The 20,865-nt window shown below is 35.2% G+C and overlaps 1 protein-coding gene across 3 annotated transcripts in view; it reads right to left on the minus strand.

The window, feature by feature from the left end:
* Window positions 1-20,865, minus strand: part of LOXHD1 (lipoxygenase homology PLAT domains 1) — a 2,432,812-nt gene that overhangs the window by 482,443 nt on the left and 1,929,504 nt on the right. For all 3 annotated transcript variants that reach the window (XM_044082024.1, XM_044082018.1, XM_044082011.1), the window contains one exon: window positions 20,047-20,232. In XM_044082024.1, coding sequence (XP_043937959.1) covers window positions 20,047-20,232 — 186 coding nt within the window. The remainder of the gene's footprint in view (window positions 1-20,046; window positions 20,233-20,865) is intronic.

A 20,865-nucleotide genomic window follows, 5' to 3' on the forward strand; every position in this document is an offset into this window, starting at 1 on the left:
ATGACTGATGAAACCTAAGCAAAGTCCCTTAACAGGTGTCCAACACCTTCCATTTATTCATTTGAAATGGTGCTTCCATAGTCTATGTGCGCAACTGAGAACTTTAAGATGAATCAGCTGTAATGCAAGTTGAGGATATGATTTTTTTTTTGAAGCAGTGCTTGTGAATCTCTAAGTATGCTTATGTATTATTTCACAAGATTTCTGGGTGAATGTCTGCAAAAGATAAGAAGAAAAAGCTGAAGATATTTATGAGACATTGCTTTCGATTTATCACACATGCTGTTATACCAATTAATTCAGAAATATATAGTTTATGTATTTATTTCCATTTCTTTAGTGTGATAGGGTATCAAGCCCCTTTTCAGTGGAGGTCTGGGGAGAAAAGCTTCACAATAAATAATAACAATATTACATATATGGCAAACAGAACACTCATGTCATATTTAGCAGTATTACATGAAAACGGTTTACAAATAATATTCCGCGATGTTACAGCAGTAGCGTTGTTGCCTCACAGCAAGAGGTTCTCCCGTTCGATTCTCGGCTGGAGTGCAGAGAGTGCCTTCTGTGTGGAGACTGCATGTCCTCCCCGCGGTTGGGTGGGCATTCGAAAGACATGCGTAAATGGGCGTGCCTTCGTTCAAGGTTGAACATCGAGCTGGCACCTCGGCGTTCGTGAAAATCTACTTCCAATCATTAGCGGACCGGAGTTCTGCTGTGGCGACCCCTAACCGGGAAAAGCCTAAAGACAACAACAACATGAAAACGATTTACAGCGATACTTATAGAACATACAGAATGCTTAGGTAACATTAACGGCATTACATACAAAGTGACAATGAAGAAAGCAGATAATTATGAAATAAATATATTTTGCAGCAACATAATCAGCAGTGAGTGCAGTTAAGTAGTAATACATTAAGTCAGATATAATTATATGCATTTTGCCATAAGAATAGAAGACAGAAAAATAAGAGGGAAGAGAAAGTCACTGACATGTATCTGTACATAGAAGAGTTAGTGTAGGAACAAATTAGCCTGGGGAATAGCAGGGCCATAACAAAGATAAGATGTCAGCCACTATGAAAAGTATCTGAACTATTTGTGTGCAACAAGGCAAAGGCCATTGCTAAAAGATGTATATTTAATGTATTGTGTTACAAGATAAAAACAGTTTTGCATCAGCTTTATCAGATGAATAAATCTGATATGAAAGCTGTTTTTAGCTCATAACCACAGCCAGGAGTGAATCAGGAACATTTTTAATTTATCTTTGAAGGTATGTGTGTTGTTGAGGAGTCTGATTGGAGAGGGAATTAAGTTCTAGGATTCTGAGATACAGCTGGAGTAAAAAGCATTTCCTGCCTTGTTGTGAGCTTTGTGAATTGAGAGGAGATGTACGTCAGTATAGCAGAGAATTCTACTGGTGGATACTGGTGGAGCGGGGTGCAGTATATTGCATAGGGCAGGACATTTTTCAGGTTGAAAGACTAATCTATGTGCAAACTGAAGCTTAGTAGGTGAGGTAGTTCCAGCATATTCAGCTGCCTATGGGCAATACTTTGATGTTTGGAGTATGATGGATCAGAAGAATATTTGGCTATTTTATTACAGTATTGCTCTAGTTTACTTTCAGGGTAGACTGGGGATTGGTGAAGACAGAAGAGGAATATGTATTATTTAGTGACTTCAATCCTCAGTGATTTGTCAAAAAAAACACAGATTTTATGAGGAACAGACCAAAAATATGAGGCAAAAATCTGGACAGTTGAGAGGAATGTCCCTACCAGCTTTTGATTTCCAGAAACACTACACATTTGGTGGATTATTGTTAAAAAAACTATTGTACTCCCCAGATACTGTGCCTAATATTTTACATATCGTCATTGAAATTGATACAATAGATAATTGGGTTATTCAAAAGGATGGAGGTCCCCAAACCCAGGTCACTGACAGAGTTGATTTGACTTTATGATCCTTACAGCACTAGACAGGTTTTCCAGAGTGTCCAAACAGGGAGCAGGATCAACCACAAATAGATCAAGTTGCTGTCCACACAGCTTTTGGAAACTGCCATAATAAAGAAGTGCCAAGAAAACTTCTGACCGTGCAGACAGCGAATATATTTGAGCCAGTAAATTCTTTCACCCCAAATGAGATGGATACCTTGGAGCGTAGACCACTAGGGGATTCAATAGATGACCTTTCCCCAGTCAGGAAAGGAGCAATAGCAAGCCACAATCACGCACATCCCTTTTTCACAAATTCTGTCTCTAGACAGAATTTAGCAGCAAGCAGAAGAAAAGAAGCAAAATGCACCACAAGCCTGACACGCACGTGTGTATTTCATGCTTAAATGATTGATAAGTACATTAGGTGGGTGCTTCTAATATTTACAAACATTGTATGTACAGCAATGTTGCATTCAGTATACCTTAATTCTTAATGCATTATCATAAAATATTAGTGTACAACTCAAAGTCTGAGATATCTAAAACTGTTCTTCCTGAGCTGCTAGGCAAAGAATTCACATGGTTTATATGTAATTTTCATTTCTGTCCCGCCATCCAAAGACAGAATAAGTGTGTTGTCTAAGTGCTTGATTGTCTCTTGCTGAAATGGATGCATTCACAGCTGTTATGCTTGCCATAAGGGGTATAAATTCCAGGTTGAAAGGCAACATTAGTTATATGTTTTTAAAAACACTTAAAACTATCATAACTGTATTTCAGAAAACAGTCTGCAAGAAAGCATGCAAATTGCTTGAGTAGTCTTTCTAATCATCTTTGTACACAGATTAGCCAGTACACCAAAGGGGTAGAATAGCTTCCGAAACGTTTTAGGAGTAAGAAAGAACAAAGAAGCTAAGTGGGCAGTATTCTTCCTGCTTAAAGTCACAGGCTCACTAATACAAGTAATGGTCTACAGACATAATAATAAATCCCCTCAGTATTTTACAGTTTTTTTCAAGTAAAGTAAATGACTAATTGAGACAATACACCCACATGAAACAGGGAAGGTTCACAAGCAGTCCTGAAGTCTGTCACTGACAAGACTATTCCCACTTTGAAAAGCACAACGTGGCATAGAAAACATTACGTGCAAGTATAACTATAGTAAGTTTACAGCATCCCTGGAGAATGCTTAAAGATGAAGACTGTGTTACAAATTTTAACCAACACAATAAAATGGCTCCATTTCCATTGACAATGTACACCTGGCAGGGCTACCCTGTTTTCCCTTCATTATTTCTCCTAGCATCTGAATCAATATCACAGTTCATAGTCAAATCTAATGATTTACAAAGGTAGAATATGTGAGATAATAAGATGTGCATTCTTCTATCGATGACAAAGGCCTAATATTTACTGAGCACCCTGCTTCACAAGTTTTTACTATTAATATAACTCTAGACTACTTTTGTTCTTTCTTGGTTCTCTGTGATGGTAAAAATAAAACAGATCTATACCCAGTCATTTATCAAGCAGTAAAGCTTAGATAATGTCAGTAATGCCCTTTTTCAAAGGTGTCAGACATCACTGAAACAGTTAAGCACTGGATTACACACGTCAATCAGGTTCACACATAGTGGCGCCTATGTCTGCTTTCTAGATAATGCTCTTATCCACAGCATGGTATCTGTTGAGATGCATACCCACATGTACAACATTTATTAAATAAAAAGTCTCAAAAAACATTCAGCCATATAAATTACTAAAACAAAAACGCAAAAGATGATCAAAGAAAAAATATCTAAACTTTAAAATCCAACTTTAATAAATGCAAAAAAATAAAAACACTTGTAGCTGATAAGCACTTTCATCTCAAACCATGGAACTTCATCAAACCAAGTTGCACTCATCTCAAAACCATTAAATACATTTTCTAATGGTCACATGACCTCCAATAGGCCAAATGACTTAACAAAAATCAATGTTTTAACCCCTTCTTTTTCAGAACTACCTTATAGTTTTCTCCCCCATTTAAACCGGGAAGGCTACATGCATTTAATCTAATCTGCCAACAATATTCTTTCCAATCCAAATCATTCTTAGTTTCTAATCTTTCACTATAATTAAATATGTGATCTATAACTGAAAATCTAAAACTAACATCACTGTTCCCAGTGTGTTTTAGCACAACATTCTTTGCTAAACCATTCCTCATATCCTTCATAGCTACTGCTCTCATACGCTCATACATTCCATTATGGAGCTCCCTTGCTGTTCTGCCTATATAAAATGCAGAACATAAATTGCACAAGGCAACATAAACCACAAATCTGGACCTACAATTATGCCTACATTTTAATTTTATCTTATTATTCCTAGCTTCAATATTCACTTCATGGCCTTCTACCAATGATTGACAAAACATACAACTCCCACACTTAAACATTCTCTTATTTTCATCCAAAACTACATTACATCTATAAAAGTATTCCTTTAAACTCTTCCCCCCTCATGTCACAAAAGCTGGTCTCTCACCTATTACCTCATTTAAATGTACAACATTAGTAAGAAACCTCCAATTATTAGTAATTATCTGCTTTATACTCTTTTCATGAACTGAATTAGGTAAAACACAAGCCAGACTATACTTATTTAGGTTAACTCTCCGATTTGCCTGAGCATAACAGTTACCCCCTACTTCACGTAAAGCCACAACTTCACCTTTCATCTCTTGAAGTAAATCCATTAGGTACCTCCTCGATTAAAATCTATTTTCCATTAAAGAACATTCTCTATTAAAAAACAATATCTTCTGCAAGCTCACTGAACCTTAAAAAGTGTCCTTTTACTACATTCCTTTTCAAACTACCCTTATGCATAGTATTAAAATGCAAATATCTATTACTATGCAATTCTTTCTTAAAAATTCTAATTTTAATATTGTTAGCAGATTTGTATACTCCAAGCTCCAAAACATTAATTTCATACTTACTAGTATGAAAAACAAATAAGATAATTAGAGGCAGTATTTAAATACATAAAGAACTCTGTTAACCTTTCCATACTACCTTTCCATAGAAAAAATAAATCACCAATAAAACACTTATAAAAAATAACATCCCTGAAGAAATCTGATTTATAAACATACTCTTTCTTCCCAGATTGTCATAAATATATTGGTGTAGCTGGGAGCCATTACAACTCCCATCGCTATGCCATTTTTTGTCTATACATTTCATCATTATCAAAACAAAAAAAATTATAACTCAAAATAACATCCAGAATTTCTGAAAGCAATCTATGCTCACTACCTGTGAAAACTGTGGAAGCACATATTTTTCTGTTAACAAATTCAAGGCCCTCAACATTCAGAATGGTGGTATATAATGATACATCAGCTGTTACTAATATTATAGAATCTTCCACTGCTAACTTAGTGACATTATCTTTAAACTGAAATGAATCTCTTATATATGACTCACTACAGCTGACCAATTTCTACAAATACTTATCAGCAAAGTTTGCTAAGGGTTCAGTTTTATTACCCTGACTTACTACTATAGGCCTAAAGCTTGATTTATCTAAACATGTATGTATTTTTGGCAAGCCAAAAAACCTTCCCATCTTCGGTTTCCATACTCTAAAATAATCCACCATATGCATATTAATCTAACCTTCTATCCACCACTCTTCAATACACGCATCAACTGCATTAAATGCTCTAATAACATCAGCCCAAGACACTCTTTCATAAAATTTTTTATCACCCAACATCTTTTTAATTTGCTCAAAATAATAAGCTGTATCTAAAACCACCACCGCATTCCCTTTGTCAGCCTTTGTAATATGCAGACTCTTATCTCTTTTCAACTGTAATAATGATTCTCTTTCCCCCATAGTTAAATTATAAAACCCATTTTTAACCTTGGCTTGCAGCAAGTCCCTGACATCGTTCTCACAGGTAATGAGAAAAGCCTCTAACTCTGGCGTTAAAATAGGATTAAATAAACCTGTTTTTTTTTTTTAAACTCATTTTTACATTATTATTTTCATTATTAAAAAAAATGTTAAATTCAATTTTATTGTAAAGTTCCTCAAAGCATTAATAGTCTCAATTAAATCAGCCCTCTGAGAGGGCACAGAAGTCAAACTTTTGCTTAAAACATTTGTGTTCATATTGCAAAACAAAACTGGACAAAAAAAAGTACCTTCACTTGATGAAACATTTACTTATTTGTCCATGTATTTCTCAAATTGCTCCATTCTCCTGTTCCTTACCTGTACCGATCTGGTTGACAAAGTTGCTGTCCCAATAACACTTGCCTCTGGGTTTCCAATTTTGTTGCCGAGGAGTCTGTACCACTACTTGGGCCCAAGTTCCGTTTCCTGTTCCTCTATCTTGATAAACTGCTACTCATGGAAAAGCCTGTTGCTGGACACCTTGCTGCTACTGTGATGTTTGCTGTCCATTTCCATCATGACTAGTGCTCATATTAACTCCATTTTGCAATTCAACACACCTCCCAGAGTTGGACCGCATTCTCTTGCCCGATTTCTCTTTTACTTCATTTACAAAATAAATGACTGATAAAAATGCAAAAATTATCTCGTCATTAGGTGTGGAATGACAAGTGATGCAAAGATGCTTCTGAAAGTGTTCACACTTCTGTGAAATTAGGTGATGTGGACATAGCCAACCTTTCATTTCATGTTATGGCTTTCACTGTACAAAGACTTTTATTGATGGGTGATGCACAACCGCCCTTATAATCTGTATTAAGAGCTGATTTATTAGGAATCTCCACCCACTTGGCTTTGAGTTGGTATGCAGGTGTATCACCACTCCATGTAAGGTGCAACACTACATTGCAAGCACTCATCAGGCATGCGGAAACTTTTGCAGACTTGTAACTTGAATGCACAGGTTGTCTGGGAATGCTTCCTACTGTACCATGTAGTTGCAGCATTGCCAGATCTATCTGCATTTATCTAATTTCTTTAACACCATTAATTATAGCCACAATGCAGGTAATGTTGTATCTGTCCTTTTCTTGGACCTATCTAAAGCCTTTGATACTGTCTTTCATAATACACTACTCCATCAGCTAGCCTCCCTTGATATGTCCTAATCCAGTATTTCACAGTTCCTCAGTTACCTGTAAGATAGATACCAAGCTGTTAAATGACAATCTAACTTTTTACCAGTCTCTAACAATATTCCCTAAGACCCCATACTAACACCACTGCTGTAAGTAGCTAGATAACATTAGCATCCACCTACCTGCTTTCAATATTTTTTCTACAGATAAGGTGGTGGACAACCCTCAAATAGTGTTAAAAAAAGGCAGGACTATAAAAAATTTTTTAGAGATCACTAAAAGTAAATTTTCATCTTATAACATTAGAAAAAATGTGTACTTTTGAATGTGAATCCTATTCCTATTGTAAGCTGATCTTGGAACAGGACAGGGTTAAAATTAGTAAATATTTTGTATATAGTTCCTTTCACTGTACTTGCAATTTGACGGGTTTAATCTACATAGTGAAATGCGAGCAGTCTGAGGGTTTTTATGCAGGCAAGATGGAAAGGAAAGTTAAAGAACGTATTTACGAGCACCAATATGATATAAGACATAAGAACATCAACAATTTGTTATAGAAACACATTTTAAGTATAATAAAAAACATCGTTTCCTTTTTTGATGTATAAAAAAATTGAAAAAATCCAGTGGGGACTCCTTAGATTGAACTCATTGAATGGAGAGAACTTGACTGGCAGATCAGACTCAATGCTTGTTACTACCAGGGACTTAACAAAAACATATATATAGCTAGTGTACTAAAACTCAGATCTTATTTTACCTAGGTCAAGTTTTCATTATACAGTAAACTCTTAGTTAACTGGAACTCAAGCAACCAGGAAAAAAAAAATGAAGAAATACAGTACAATTTTCATGTGTTGCACTTTCTGTTTTCCCCCACAGAAGGATACCTTACCTTTTTAGAATTTTAGAGTTTTAAAAAGGAAGATAGGAATAAATTCCCTCTCTCCCCAACCTGAGAACAAGTCAAACCAAACACATAGTATAAGGTACAGTTTTAGTCAGGCCTATTTTTAATAGTAACTCTCAAGCAACAAGAAACTACAGTGATCTGTCATCTACCAATCCCCATGAGTGTCAATTAACTGAGAGTTTACTGTAATATGACATGTTAAACAATTTGTAATGGACCATTAATGCATTTTTGTTTGTATTTACTATTTAGAGTTTATGTTTTTTGATAGATTTTTTATACATTGTTTCTTTAAAATTATAGAATATTTCTCATTAGCTCTTTGATAGACACCTGACTGGGTTTGAGTTTCTAAAAAAATGTTTAGATTTAATTTTTGTTTGTATTCTGATGAAGTCTTTGTTATATTCAGATGAAAGTGCTAAACAATTTTAATAAAATGTTGTTGAATTTATTTGGCTTGTTTTTTGAGTGTGGTGGCTGAACAGCGATTTGGAGTTTTTCAGATGTTTAAAACTTTAGAAGATCATACATTTTACTCCTGAGATATGGGCAGGTGCTGGCATTGTCTTGGCTAGCACCACCCTTTTTTATTTTCTTGGATTGCCTGATATTTTTTATGCTTTAAACTAATCAAATTCCCCTTATGGACTATGTGACTTACATTATAATCCTTAATATTTATCCTATTATCAACATTTCTTATTTGCTTTAATGTAATCTGTAGCAAATTCTCAGTCCCTTGTTCCTTAATCATCGCTTTTATACTTATTCTTGTCTTCTATTCAATTTTAATTATTAAGGGAAAGTGATCACTTTCCACTCTCGTTCGGACTTTCAGGATGTGTTTGCCTATTAGTTTAGCTCCCATTATTTGGTACTCTACTACCGCCCTAGTTACTTACGAATGATATACATTTAGAAGTTTTCCCACGTTTTCTGTGTTCATTATAAATCATTAAATCATTTTTTTTTTTTTTTTTAATTTCTTTTTATTGACTTTTAATCATATCATAACCAAACATATCGGACAATAAGACACAATGATATGTACAAACAGACATTTCTCTACAATAAACCAACTATATACAAAGCCCATCTAAGCAGATCACCTAAGAAGGAGGTTTAAATGCTGTGTATTTATGTTAGTATAAACTCATACACCATTTTCCATGTATCCCTCTGTGAAGGATTTAGCCTCATGGAATACCACAAATATTTGTGAGCAGAAATATGCTTCACAGCTATCTTTTTGAGTCCTTCCCATGAAAGAGCCGATCTATCCTTCCAATTTAGGGTGATATAGTATTTTATCAGCATAAAAGACGTTATTAGAAAATGTATATTCTTAATGTCCATACCGGGGGTATATGAAGGAGGGCGAATTGCCAGGACAGCGTAGATTTTTCATAGCCCATTTTTTCTAATTTGACTCTGAAAGCACACCAAAGCCTATACGAGCATTTGCAACTCCAAAAGATGTGAATGACATCTGCTTCCATCATGGGGCAGAATTGGCAAAAGGGAGGGATTTCATTGTACATCTTGTTTAGTAAAGCTGGGGTGTAGTATGCGTTATTTACTATCATAAGTTGGGTATACCTGAACTTTAGCAAAGGAATAGCTTTGGAAAATTTTCGAATGGCTTGGGCAATGGACCTAGAGGAAATCAAGGGGTCTTGTTTTATCCAAAAATCAGAATGGATAGCTTCTTTCGAGCATCTGATTGCAGAGATTAATTTATAAGTGTGAGAGACCATTTTTTTTTACGAGTTAGTAAATTCCATAATACCTTACACAGCTCTATTTGGGGTTCAGGAATATCAATATCCCTCCAGAATTTGCTGCAAATGTCCTTTAGTTGTCTAATCATGATGGTGTCCTTGAACGGAAGCTTAAAATTATTTCTGATGGAAGAAATATGTTCCAACCTGCATGAGAAGAAGTCCAGAACAGTTTTACTTTTTATCAGTGGGAATGTATTCAAACTGACCAATTTCTCATTTAGTTTAATGTTAGGATTAAGGTGTAAAGGTTGGAGAAGGTGAAAAGCTAAATGTAGATTTAGGGATTTAAACAGGTTTTGTGTACATCTGATTTGGGACCATAAATCATTTTGAATTTTGTACTTTCTTTTGGCAGAGATGTCTAAGAATGGAAGGGCCATGGGATTAATGGAAAGAGTTTTGATATAATTGTGATAAAGCTTGACCCAAGATGGACACCAGGTATTTAATTCTTCTTTGAAAGTCGCAACATTAATTATTCTACTGCTTCTATTTATTTCATACATTAGTCTAAAATCTGGAAGGCCTAGACCACCTTTATCTTTAGGGTAAACCAGTTTTTGATAGCTTATCTTTATGGGTCTTGGGTGCCATATAAATTTCAAGAGAGATGAGTGAATATTATTAAAGACTTTATTATGTATCAGGGTGTTGGTAGCATTTAGAACATACAGTAGTCTCGGTAGAATATTCATTTTGATAATGGCTACTCTCGAAAGAACTGGGAGTTTTAGTTGGGTCCATCTTTCCAGGTCTTTTTGTATCAATCCCCAACATCTAGATAGACCCTCTTGGTGCTGTATATTTCCATCTGTTTGGAAGGATATTCCTGGGTATTGGAGATGGTCATTGACTTTTATATTAGGTAAAGATCTTTCACTAGGTAATTGCGAGTAAATGTTAATTGGGAAGATCGTTGTCTTATCTATGTTCACCTTATAATTCGAGAATTTGGAAAAAGTTTGTAAAGCATTATTAATTTTGTTAATATCAGAGTTGGGAAGGTAGTAGTAAATATTCAAATCGTTCACAATGCTGATAGAGGTATTTTGGTATTAAATAATCTTGGAATATAATGGAATGTTCTCTGTTTAATTAGTAAAAGCAGAGGTTCTATATAAAGGTTAAATAAAAGTGGCGATAAAGGGCATCCCTGCCTGATACCATTATTAATCATTATCCTCTTTGAGCTATGCTTGTTTATTTGTAAGGTAGTATATGCATTTTTATAAAGTGTGTTAAGAATGTGTATGAACTGTGCAGGGAATTTAAATTTTTGTAGAACCGAGATCAAGAATTCTTTGTTTATTCTGTCGAATGCTTTGGATGCATCAATAGCAAGGGCGTATATAGGAGTATGTTTAATCAATGATAAAGAGGTCATAGCATTTAGGGTAAGAGTCTGGTCAAAGGTTTGTCTTTGGTTTATAAACCCTGATTGTTCAGGAGAGATGATTTTATTGATCACAGATTTCAGCCTACTTGCTAAAATAGCTGCCAAAATTTTAACGTCTATATTAATGATAGAGATGGGTCTATAGTTATTAGGATTGGTATTGTCTTTATTTGGTTTGGGAATTAGAATAGTTCGGGATGCATTTAGGTGAGGGTCGGAGACATCCTTCTGAATAATGAAGTTAAAAAGGTGACAAAGAATGGTTGTTAGTTTATGGCTAAAGGCTTTATAAAATTCCGCTGTGAACCCATCTGGTCCTGGTGCTTTATTATTTTTAAGGTTATTGATCGCAGACATAGATAAATCATTAAATCATTTTTACTATGATTTTTAACAATTTCTGACAGTATTTATTGTTCTTTTTGTCTTCTGATCTTATAGTTTAGCTCTCTCTTCATCGAGTCCAAATAATTTTGAATTTTTTCAGTTCTTGCACTTCGATAATCTATTATGATAACATAATCATCTCTTGTTTTTAAATTGGAATATGTTAGATAGTCCAACTCATTCCAAAGTTTTCCATTTGAGTATCCCACTTTTTTCCTAAAGGTATGTATATTCAAAAATACATATTTTTACCATTTACTGTTATGTCTACTAGGATGTAAGATTTTGTCTTCTGAACAAGTTTAAAACTCAGATTCTTAACTTTTTTGATTCAAATGACTATACCTCTTTCTTGAATTCAAAAAAGATTTGCCCTATTTGCAGTTATCTAGTAGCTTTCATAATCAAATAATGAAACAGCATATTTGCTAGTGCTCCATGTTTCTTAGAGATTCAAAAAGTCAAATTTTTAATACATTAAAGAAAACCCTTCATTTATTTTTTCAGTCCAGCTATAATTCACAATATAACCTCCACTGTCCCTCTCTGATCTACCTTTGTAGGTTTTAAATGCTAACTGACATTTTCATTTTGACCACTGGTGTATGTGGAGTCTGTTGTTTTGTTAGCTCTTCACCTTAAGTAATAAAAGCAACATAAATCTGATGCTTCTCCAATGCTTTTTCAGCCCAGACTAGTTTACTTAAATTCATTTATTTTTGAATAACTAGAACATTAAGGCATTCTGCAGTTTTGCTGAGGTTTCATTTTATACTGCACTAATGTGCAGGAAGAACAGAGGTATCTGTTCACCTTGACTTCTATTATGTAAAATACTTTCTGATATATTCTCTCAGTCTTGCTTTTGGTTGCGTATCATGTTTTTGATACTGGAAGATCAGAAGATTGTAGGTTCTATTTCCACTCCAGTTGATTACATTAATTTTCAAGTTGCTGGCAGTATGGTGCAGCATTAGGGGGTGCTGTAAACCTGCGTGTGTGTGTTTGTCATCCTTCCCATGAGATGTTAATCATGCTCCCATCTGCCTGAGGTGGTGGTAGCTCATGTGGATGTAAAAGATCCCACTGCACTTATCAAAAGAGTAGGGTTGCCTTTTATATACACATTTCACATTAACAATATTTGCACTTTACATATCATCAGAATCACACTCATCATATTAACATGATTTCCTTATTATTTCTTTACCTTTTTACCTTTCACTATACCCTTATCTTTCTTCCATAGCAGTCTTTTTATTTCAGCTAACGCACCTTCATCAAAGAGGAATGAAAGGAAGATAACGTTCTTTTTTGTTTTCTTCTAGGTGGAGCTGAAAGTTTAGGGGTGATTTGAACTTCTTCTTCTTCTTTTGGCTTTTCCTGGTTAGGGGTCACCACAGCGATCACCTGTCCGCTCATGATTGGCAGTGGAGTTTTACAGTGTCGAGTTGCCAGCCCGGTGCCCAACCTTCCACAGAAGGCACACACATGCATGCACTCACACCTAGGGCCAATTTAGAGTGTCCAATCCACCTACAGCATGTCTTTAGGATGTGGGAGGAAACCGGAGCACCCGGAGGAAACCCACGCGACCACAGGGAGGATATGCAGACTCCGCACAGAAGGCACCCCAGCCGAGGATCGAACCGGAGAACCTCTTGCTGTGAGGTGGCAATGCTAACCACTGCACCACCGTGGCCGCCCTTAGGGATGATTTGAACAATATTCCTAATGCTGAATGAAAAGGTGAGATCCGTAATCTGTTGTGAAATTGACATCTTAGAGACTTTTTAATAGGGCCAACTAGCATAGAATTTGTCTTGGATGAGTTTAGATTTCTTTTTGTTATTAACTGAAGCTAAACATGAATGGAAGTCAAGCTGTAGTTTATAGTTTATACTGCAGAGAGGAAAGAGAGTAATTAGAGAAAAAAATGCACAATATCATCAGAATAAAGTAAATGAGTTTATTAAGGAAGATGAAAAATAGTTATAGTTTGTTACTAGTAACACATGGTAGATGTTTGTTGATGTCTAGCATAATGCTGAGCAGAATGGCTTTATCAGTAACAGTATTGATTTTTTTAATGGTAGCAAGCCAGCATATCCTATGCATGTGATATTTGGCCTAGGAAACAAAGGATAACAGTCTACTCGTCTCTTATAATCTGCGGCAAGGGGGGGGGGGTGTTGCTGGATCATTATTGTTGAGGTTAGTGTGCCTTGTGAGTATGTGATGTGGTCTTAGTGTCAATGAGCAGGAATACCTCATTTCTTTTTGTTAGCTGTATGGCTTCATATCATTGAAATTTGCTGTCTTTCAATGTACATTATGTGCTTGAGAGCTCCTAGGCATGTTCAAAGCTGTCAAGTTTATTTGTTGACAGTCTTCACAGCAACATCAGAATGGCAGTGTTTCAATGTGTACTTGTGCTGGCCATGATAACAGGGTAGTAGCATTGTCAGCATCTCATTATGACAAGTACACACACACACACACACACACACACACACACACATTATATATATATATATATATATATATATATATATATATATATATATATATATATATATATATATATAGGTACGTATCACTTCACCTAAAACTTATTTCACCTAAAGTTCATTTCACCTAAAACACATTTCACAGACAAGTAGTACAATAAGGCAAATCAAAGGTATATTTCCTTTTCCCCACTGTAGTGCGATCCTGGTGTTAGTATATATAGTAAGGGGGGTGGAGTGGGGGCGTAGCCCCCCACCTAGTTGGCTTTTACCAAATAATGTAAAACAAAATCAGACAACATAAAACCAAATTAAGTGGGGGGCTATGCCCCCCCTGCCCCCAACCCCCTAACTATATATACTAGTGTGTGTGTGTGTGTGTGTGTGTGTGTGTGTGTGTGTGTGTGTGTGTGTGTGTGTGTGTGTGTGTTGGGGGGGATAGTGTTGTGTATCTTCTCTATGTCCTGTTTACTATTACTGTTGTGGAAAGTGTGTTTAGTACCCTAATGTGCAGGGCTGAAGTTAGGGACAGTGATAGTGTTAGGGTTAGGGTTAACACATATGTCTGGTCACCCAATTTCACTGCAGAATTTCAGACAGACTGATTGGGCTACCTGAGCCAAAGGATTTTTGCCTAATGCTGGAATGTCTGTCTCCCCCCCCCCCCCCATGGATCAGAGAGGTGAATTGGTGCAGGAACCTATAGAAATCAGAGTTGGGGAATGAATGATTGTAAGCAAAATAGTCAATAAATGGTTAAGTAAATGGCTGATTGTCAGGGCTATAGGAATCCAACTTTAATGGCATCATGACTGCATGGTTTCCAACAAAAGAAAGTGCTACTCGGGGATCTACCCTGAGACTGTTGCTATTTTCCATTTATATATGTGATACACTTGTCTGAAAAGTGTTGGTGTGTTAGGTATACAATGTCAAATAATGTCTAGCATCGCTTTCAGACTTAATCATATAGAAATGTTAAATATCTGCTGACTAAACACACTGGCAGAATCAGAAAATGATTTGTGATTAACTGGCAAAATGTTTCATTATGGCATGGGGGAAGTACAAGACAGTGAAAGGTTTCACAGGGAATAACTCTGAAGACATTAAGACTGTTCATAAAAGCAAAATATTGGGTATTTTTATTCAATGATCTTTTGTGAATCAAATAGATAATATGTGTGAATAGCTTTGCTAAATATAGCTGGTTGTTCTATGTTACAAGTTCAAACTGAACTTTATTTTGTATACTTTAAAACCACAGAAATTGAGAGTGCAATTATTTTTTGTGCTTTTTAAAGAATGTACAATCATGTTCGGTTTTTATTTCTAACATCTAATGAACCACTGTGTTTGACAAACAATTTATTTTCCTTTTGGTGTAATAGTCCATATTGTGTTTAACTATTTACAGAGTTTGTTTTAAAATGTCAAGAGGACAATTGATTGCCTCCGATGATTTATATATACCAGAACTCACATGTAGTGATTCCCCTGTACATATCACTCGAGCATCCTATCTTGCAGTTTGAAAATGCAGTACATTATCTACATTGCTAAGAAGGTGAATAATAAGTTAGAAAGGATTGATATCTGACCAAAAGAGATACCAGAATGGAACCAACCTACATGCAAAGACTAAAAAGAAAAGTGCTAGTACTAGGTCTCTGCATTTTACAATAGGACAGGTCAAGATGGGACTTGATTATTACTGATAAAGGCTTTTGCAGTGATTTTTTTATATGACAGCAAAAACAAACTCCTCAGGTCTTTGCTGAGGCTACATGTTGGGACTGCTGAGACAGTGACTGTAAGTAACACCAACACTGAAATTGATGAGTTGCTCAAAAATATGAAAATACTTAAAAATAAGACTGAGACAGTTAAAAGAATGCAATGGCAAAGGTTGAGCTTTAGTGTGTATTTAGGTCTTGGGATAGTGCCTAGGGGGCTAAGAATTACAAAATTGCCCACCAATGTCAATAAATACCCTGGTCTATTACTTAAATGGCAAGAGTTGAATTTAGAATTAGGCACAAACTATATGCGCCTGATGAATGAACTTTTTGCAAAGCATGAAGATGAGCTAGTAGCGGAGACTGAAGCCTTAGAAGATAAACTTATCAGCTCAGAAAACTTTAAACATATCTCTAGTGGATTCAATCAAATGCTAGAGTGACTAAGAGTTTATGAGGGTAAACTGGTTGCTGTAAAAAAGCGCAAACTGCTCCGTGAAATTACTGACTTTAAAAACAAAAACATTTTTGATTGGCCAAGAAGCTCTAAAGCACAGCAACTCCTGTCTCTGGCAGTGTAAAACTCTCGGTCAATGTGTTTAAAATGAATGAGCACGATCCATTTTCACCTTTAGTTCAAGTGAAGAGCACTGAAGCTGTCTGTGATTTGGACAACTTCACTTTAGAGAACTCATCACAGAACACTATAAGAGACCGAATAAAAGAGTCTAATAATTCAGTAAGTGAGTCTTGTAGTAGTTCTGTGTTAAGCATGCAGACAACAGGAGCAAAACCTTTACCAGATGAAAATGGCCTAATTAACAACAAAAAGAATGTTTTTTTTAGCAAAAACACGCTTTTAACTGGAACATCTGGTTCATATCAGAGAGAAGTCCAGGGGCCGGAGCAAATGTTGAAAGAGGAATCGAATGGAGGTGGAAACAGAAATGACAATGACTCAGACAGAGCCACAGAACTTAGTCAAGGCAGGCTCGGCAAGGTTGCCACTGAAAAATAAGAAGCTAAAAACATAAATAATGTAATTAATTTATATAATTATGTCCTTAATTCAGCTGAACTGAATGTGCTTAATAAAGAAATTTCTTTTATTCCTCATCTGAGGGTGATTTTAAAGAAATGTTAACTGAACTGCATCTGTTTGTCACAGGAGTTGATCTTAAGTTGACTTATAAAAATACTACAGATCATGAGAGTGATTGTTTGAAACATGGTAGTACATTTGTACCCATAAGCACTCCTACGGAAAAAGCATTTTATACACTATGTAAACAGGAATTGCATGACTTGTTCTTTAAAAAGAGAAATGGCTATACGCTTCTTTAAATCTGAATACTGATGAACGTGAAGCTTTGTATAATTTTTGCTGTGATAATAACATAATCATAAAACAAGCAGACAGAAGTGGTAAATTTGTTCTGATGGATGTTCAGCAATATAAGAAATGGATGTTTGACTTTTTAGCTGATAGCACTACTTTCACTGAAATAAATAGTAGTTTTGGGACTAAAGTTGTTAATAGGGTTAAGAGCAACCTTTATGACTCTTTAATGGAGGGCCTTATAAGTAGAGAAATGTATAACTATTTATACTTAGTGAATCCAGTAATTCCAATACTTTATGGCCTCCCAAAAATTCACAATAGCCTTACTACACCACCTATGAGACTGATTGTTTCTGGCAGTAAGTGGATTATTACAGCTCTTTCTAAATATTTAAACAGCCTGCCCCACTACTGAGTATAAGTAAAAGTTATATTAGAGATACCAAAGATTTTTTAAATAGTCTAAGGGACTGGTCACATGCCAAAGATTGTAGTAAGCTTTAACCATGGCTATAAAGTAATTATTTATGGTCATTCTGAATGACTATGGGTTAGAATCAATCAGAGAATTTTAATCTAGGCATAGTGGTTTATCTAATTTGAAAATTCAAATGTAGTGCTCTATGCTTGATATTGTATTAAATAACAATGTTCTACCATCAGAAATTGGGATTTGCCATGGGCAGTCCCGTAGCTAACACATATGCCAACCCTGTGTTGAGTAGATAGGAAGAGAAATTCTTATTTAGCACTAATGATTCTTTTAGGAATGAATGTTTAGTATTTTTTAAATGCTATGTTGATGATGTGTTTTTATTATGGTGAGGTGATGCTGATAGTTTAAAACTATTTTGTTGACTTTTTACATGTTAATGCTAATTTTCTATCATTTGATGTTCATTGCTGATACGATGCAATCACTTTTCTAGATATAATAGTTATTACTAATAACATAGGCTTTAATACTATTATTCATAGGAAAAATGTTAGGTATGTACATTCAGAAAGTATGCATCCAAGACATGTATACAAGGGGGTTGTAAAAAGTCAGTTTTTAATGGCCAGCAGGTTATGCATTAGAGAAGAAAGGCTTCTATCTGAGATTAATAATACGGCTGATTACTTTTTAAGTAGACGTTATGATCCCAAACTTACTGAACATACTAAGGAACTAGTTAAAAAAGAAAAGCATAGCTTAGCTAGACCATATATCTATACCCAGACTTGTGAAGCTTCTGTAAGAAATAATATTAATAATTATAGCTTAGGCTATATAATGCGATATAATAGGCATACAAGCTTGATTCGACAAGTTACTGAAAAAAAATGGAGTATATTAAGTACTAATCCTGAGATCTTTATTCTTGTGGGAGCCAGACCAAAATTTGTTTATAAATGGGAAAAGAATCTAAAACAATATTTATGTTATAAAGATCTATATATGAATAGGAATTATTTGCATATGAAGAAACCTGGCACTGTTCCTTGCCATAACTGCATATATTGTAAAGATATTAATACAGAGCTTTATTTTGAGCATCCAATAAGTCATAAGTTGTTTACGTTTAAAGCTTCAAGAACTTGTAATACTTCAAATGTTGTCTATTTTGCTAACTGCATTTGCTGTGAAAGTTTCTACATAGGGAAAACTAATATGAAACTAAAAGAAAGGATATGTGCTCACCTATCCGATATTTGGAGAGGTATTGAAACTAATGCTTTGGCAAAGCATATTACCATCTATGGTTAAGAACATAAACTTAAGTTTAGGATATTACAAAATGTACCCCAGGATATATGTGGAGGAGATCTAGTGACAAAGACCGAGTATATGGAATACAAATGGATAAACTTTTTTAGGGCTGATAAGTTACCAGATTTAAATTCTAGCAATAGTTTGAAACCAATACTAAAAATAAAGCGTGATATTTTATGATTTTATATATCTTGTAAAATGCTACTTCTTATTCTGTGAGTTATTTATGGTCATATGTTCTAGTTCACATGACTTATTGTCATATGACTATTTCTTTTCTGTTTATTGGCTGGTGTCAAATATAAGAGTAACATACACAGTCTATGGTACGCATTGAAGAAGAGTCTTGAACTCAAAAGCTCTGCCTTGTTATTTTGTGCTTCTTTGTTTTTATTAAACTTTGGACATTGGACTTCAGTTTTTTTTTACTATTTAGTTTTTTTATATGACAGTTTAGGACTGTGTAACACAGAACATAGTTTAAATTTAATACATGTGCAATTTAGGTTAAGGGAGGACAATTCTCAGAAAAAAAAGAGCACAACAAAGTATGAGAAGAGTACCTAGTTGAAATGTATTAACAAATATATGCTAAAAACTCTGTGGGCAAGTTTAAATTTAATTTGGGCCGGTATATGGGTTGCATGTACTTAGTTTCAGGATGGTAGAACACATGGAGTCCAATGACTCTAAGTCATGTACTTGTTTAAGTTATTTGACAAGAGATTCTCTTTTATCACCAGTTGTCAGCAATGTTGTCCTATCATCTTGGAATCTAGGCCTTTATAGTACCATTCAGAAAAAGCTAATGAATCTATGCCAAATAAGATATCTTCGAGTTTAAAAATCATGCAAACTGAATTATCTTAAAACTAGCTATTTTGTATTGTGGCTAGTGCCTACAGTATTTATTTTATTTTATTTATTTATTTAACATTTGTTTACCGGGAAAGTCCGACTTGGAACAAAGAAAGTTTTCAGTGGCGGCCTGGAGAGAAATACTCCAGATGCATGTCATTGTGACTTAAGTAAGTAGTAGTGGCATTATTCTTACTTTGTCTAACTGCCTTATTGCACAATATGTTGTCAAATTTCAAGTGTATTACTCAGTCCAAAATGGTAGTACTATTCATAAAAATGCCACAATTCTGTGACTTACCTTGCGATCAATGTTAATGGCATCAGCATCTAGAACATTGAAGACACGTGCAGTGAGACCATCACCTCTGTCTTTGGCTAGCCAGCACTTACAAGGGAATACATACATAATGCCTTTGGTAGGGACAGCTACCGACAGTTCTTCTACAAGCCAGCAGCTCTCTGGAGTGGCACCATCGTGACCTAACTGTGATGAGCAAAAATAAATAAAAAATAAATAAATAATGATGGAGTAGAACTGCTTTTATTGACATAAACACAGTGATTTTCCAACAGCTGAATATAAATAGTTCATAATCACATTTAAAGAAGTTTATGATATCACAATGATCTGCAACTTTTTGAAGGACATTAATCTGCAAATTGAGTCTAAGCAGGAAAAGCAAGAGAAAGTTAAGGTAGTTGCCATCCAACATATTCTATGAAAAATATTACAGTAAGTATAAAACAGAACTGGAAATCTTACATTTAGCATGTACATAGTGGAACATATTGAAGTTTCTTCATATTGATCATTTGGCTATAAATATTTAATATTTTAAATGCTTATTCTTAAATATCCTTTGAAAGGCAGCCATGGTGGTGCAGCGGTTAGCATTGCTGCCTCACAGCAAGAGGTTCTCTGGTTCAATCCTCGGCTGGGGTGCCTTCTGTGTGGACTCTGCATGTCATCCCTGTGGTCACATGGGTTTCCTCCGGGTGCTCCAGTTTCCTCCCACACCCCAAAGACATGCTGTAGGTGGACTCTAAATTGGCCCTAGGTGTATGTGCCTTCTGTGGAAGGTTGGGCGCCGGGCTGGCAACCTTAAAGTTCTTAAAA

This window comes from Protopterus annectens, chromosome 1.part1 (assembly GCF_019279795.1).
Source record: "Protopterus annectens isolate FY-2018-M chromosome 1.part1, PAN1.0, whole genome shotgun sequence".
Classification (NCBI taxonomy): Eukaryota; Metazoa; Chordata; order Ceratodontiformes; family Protopteridae; genus Protopterus; species Protopterus annectens.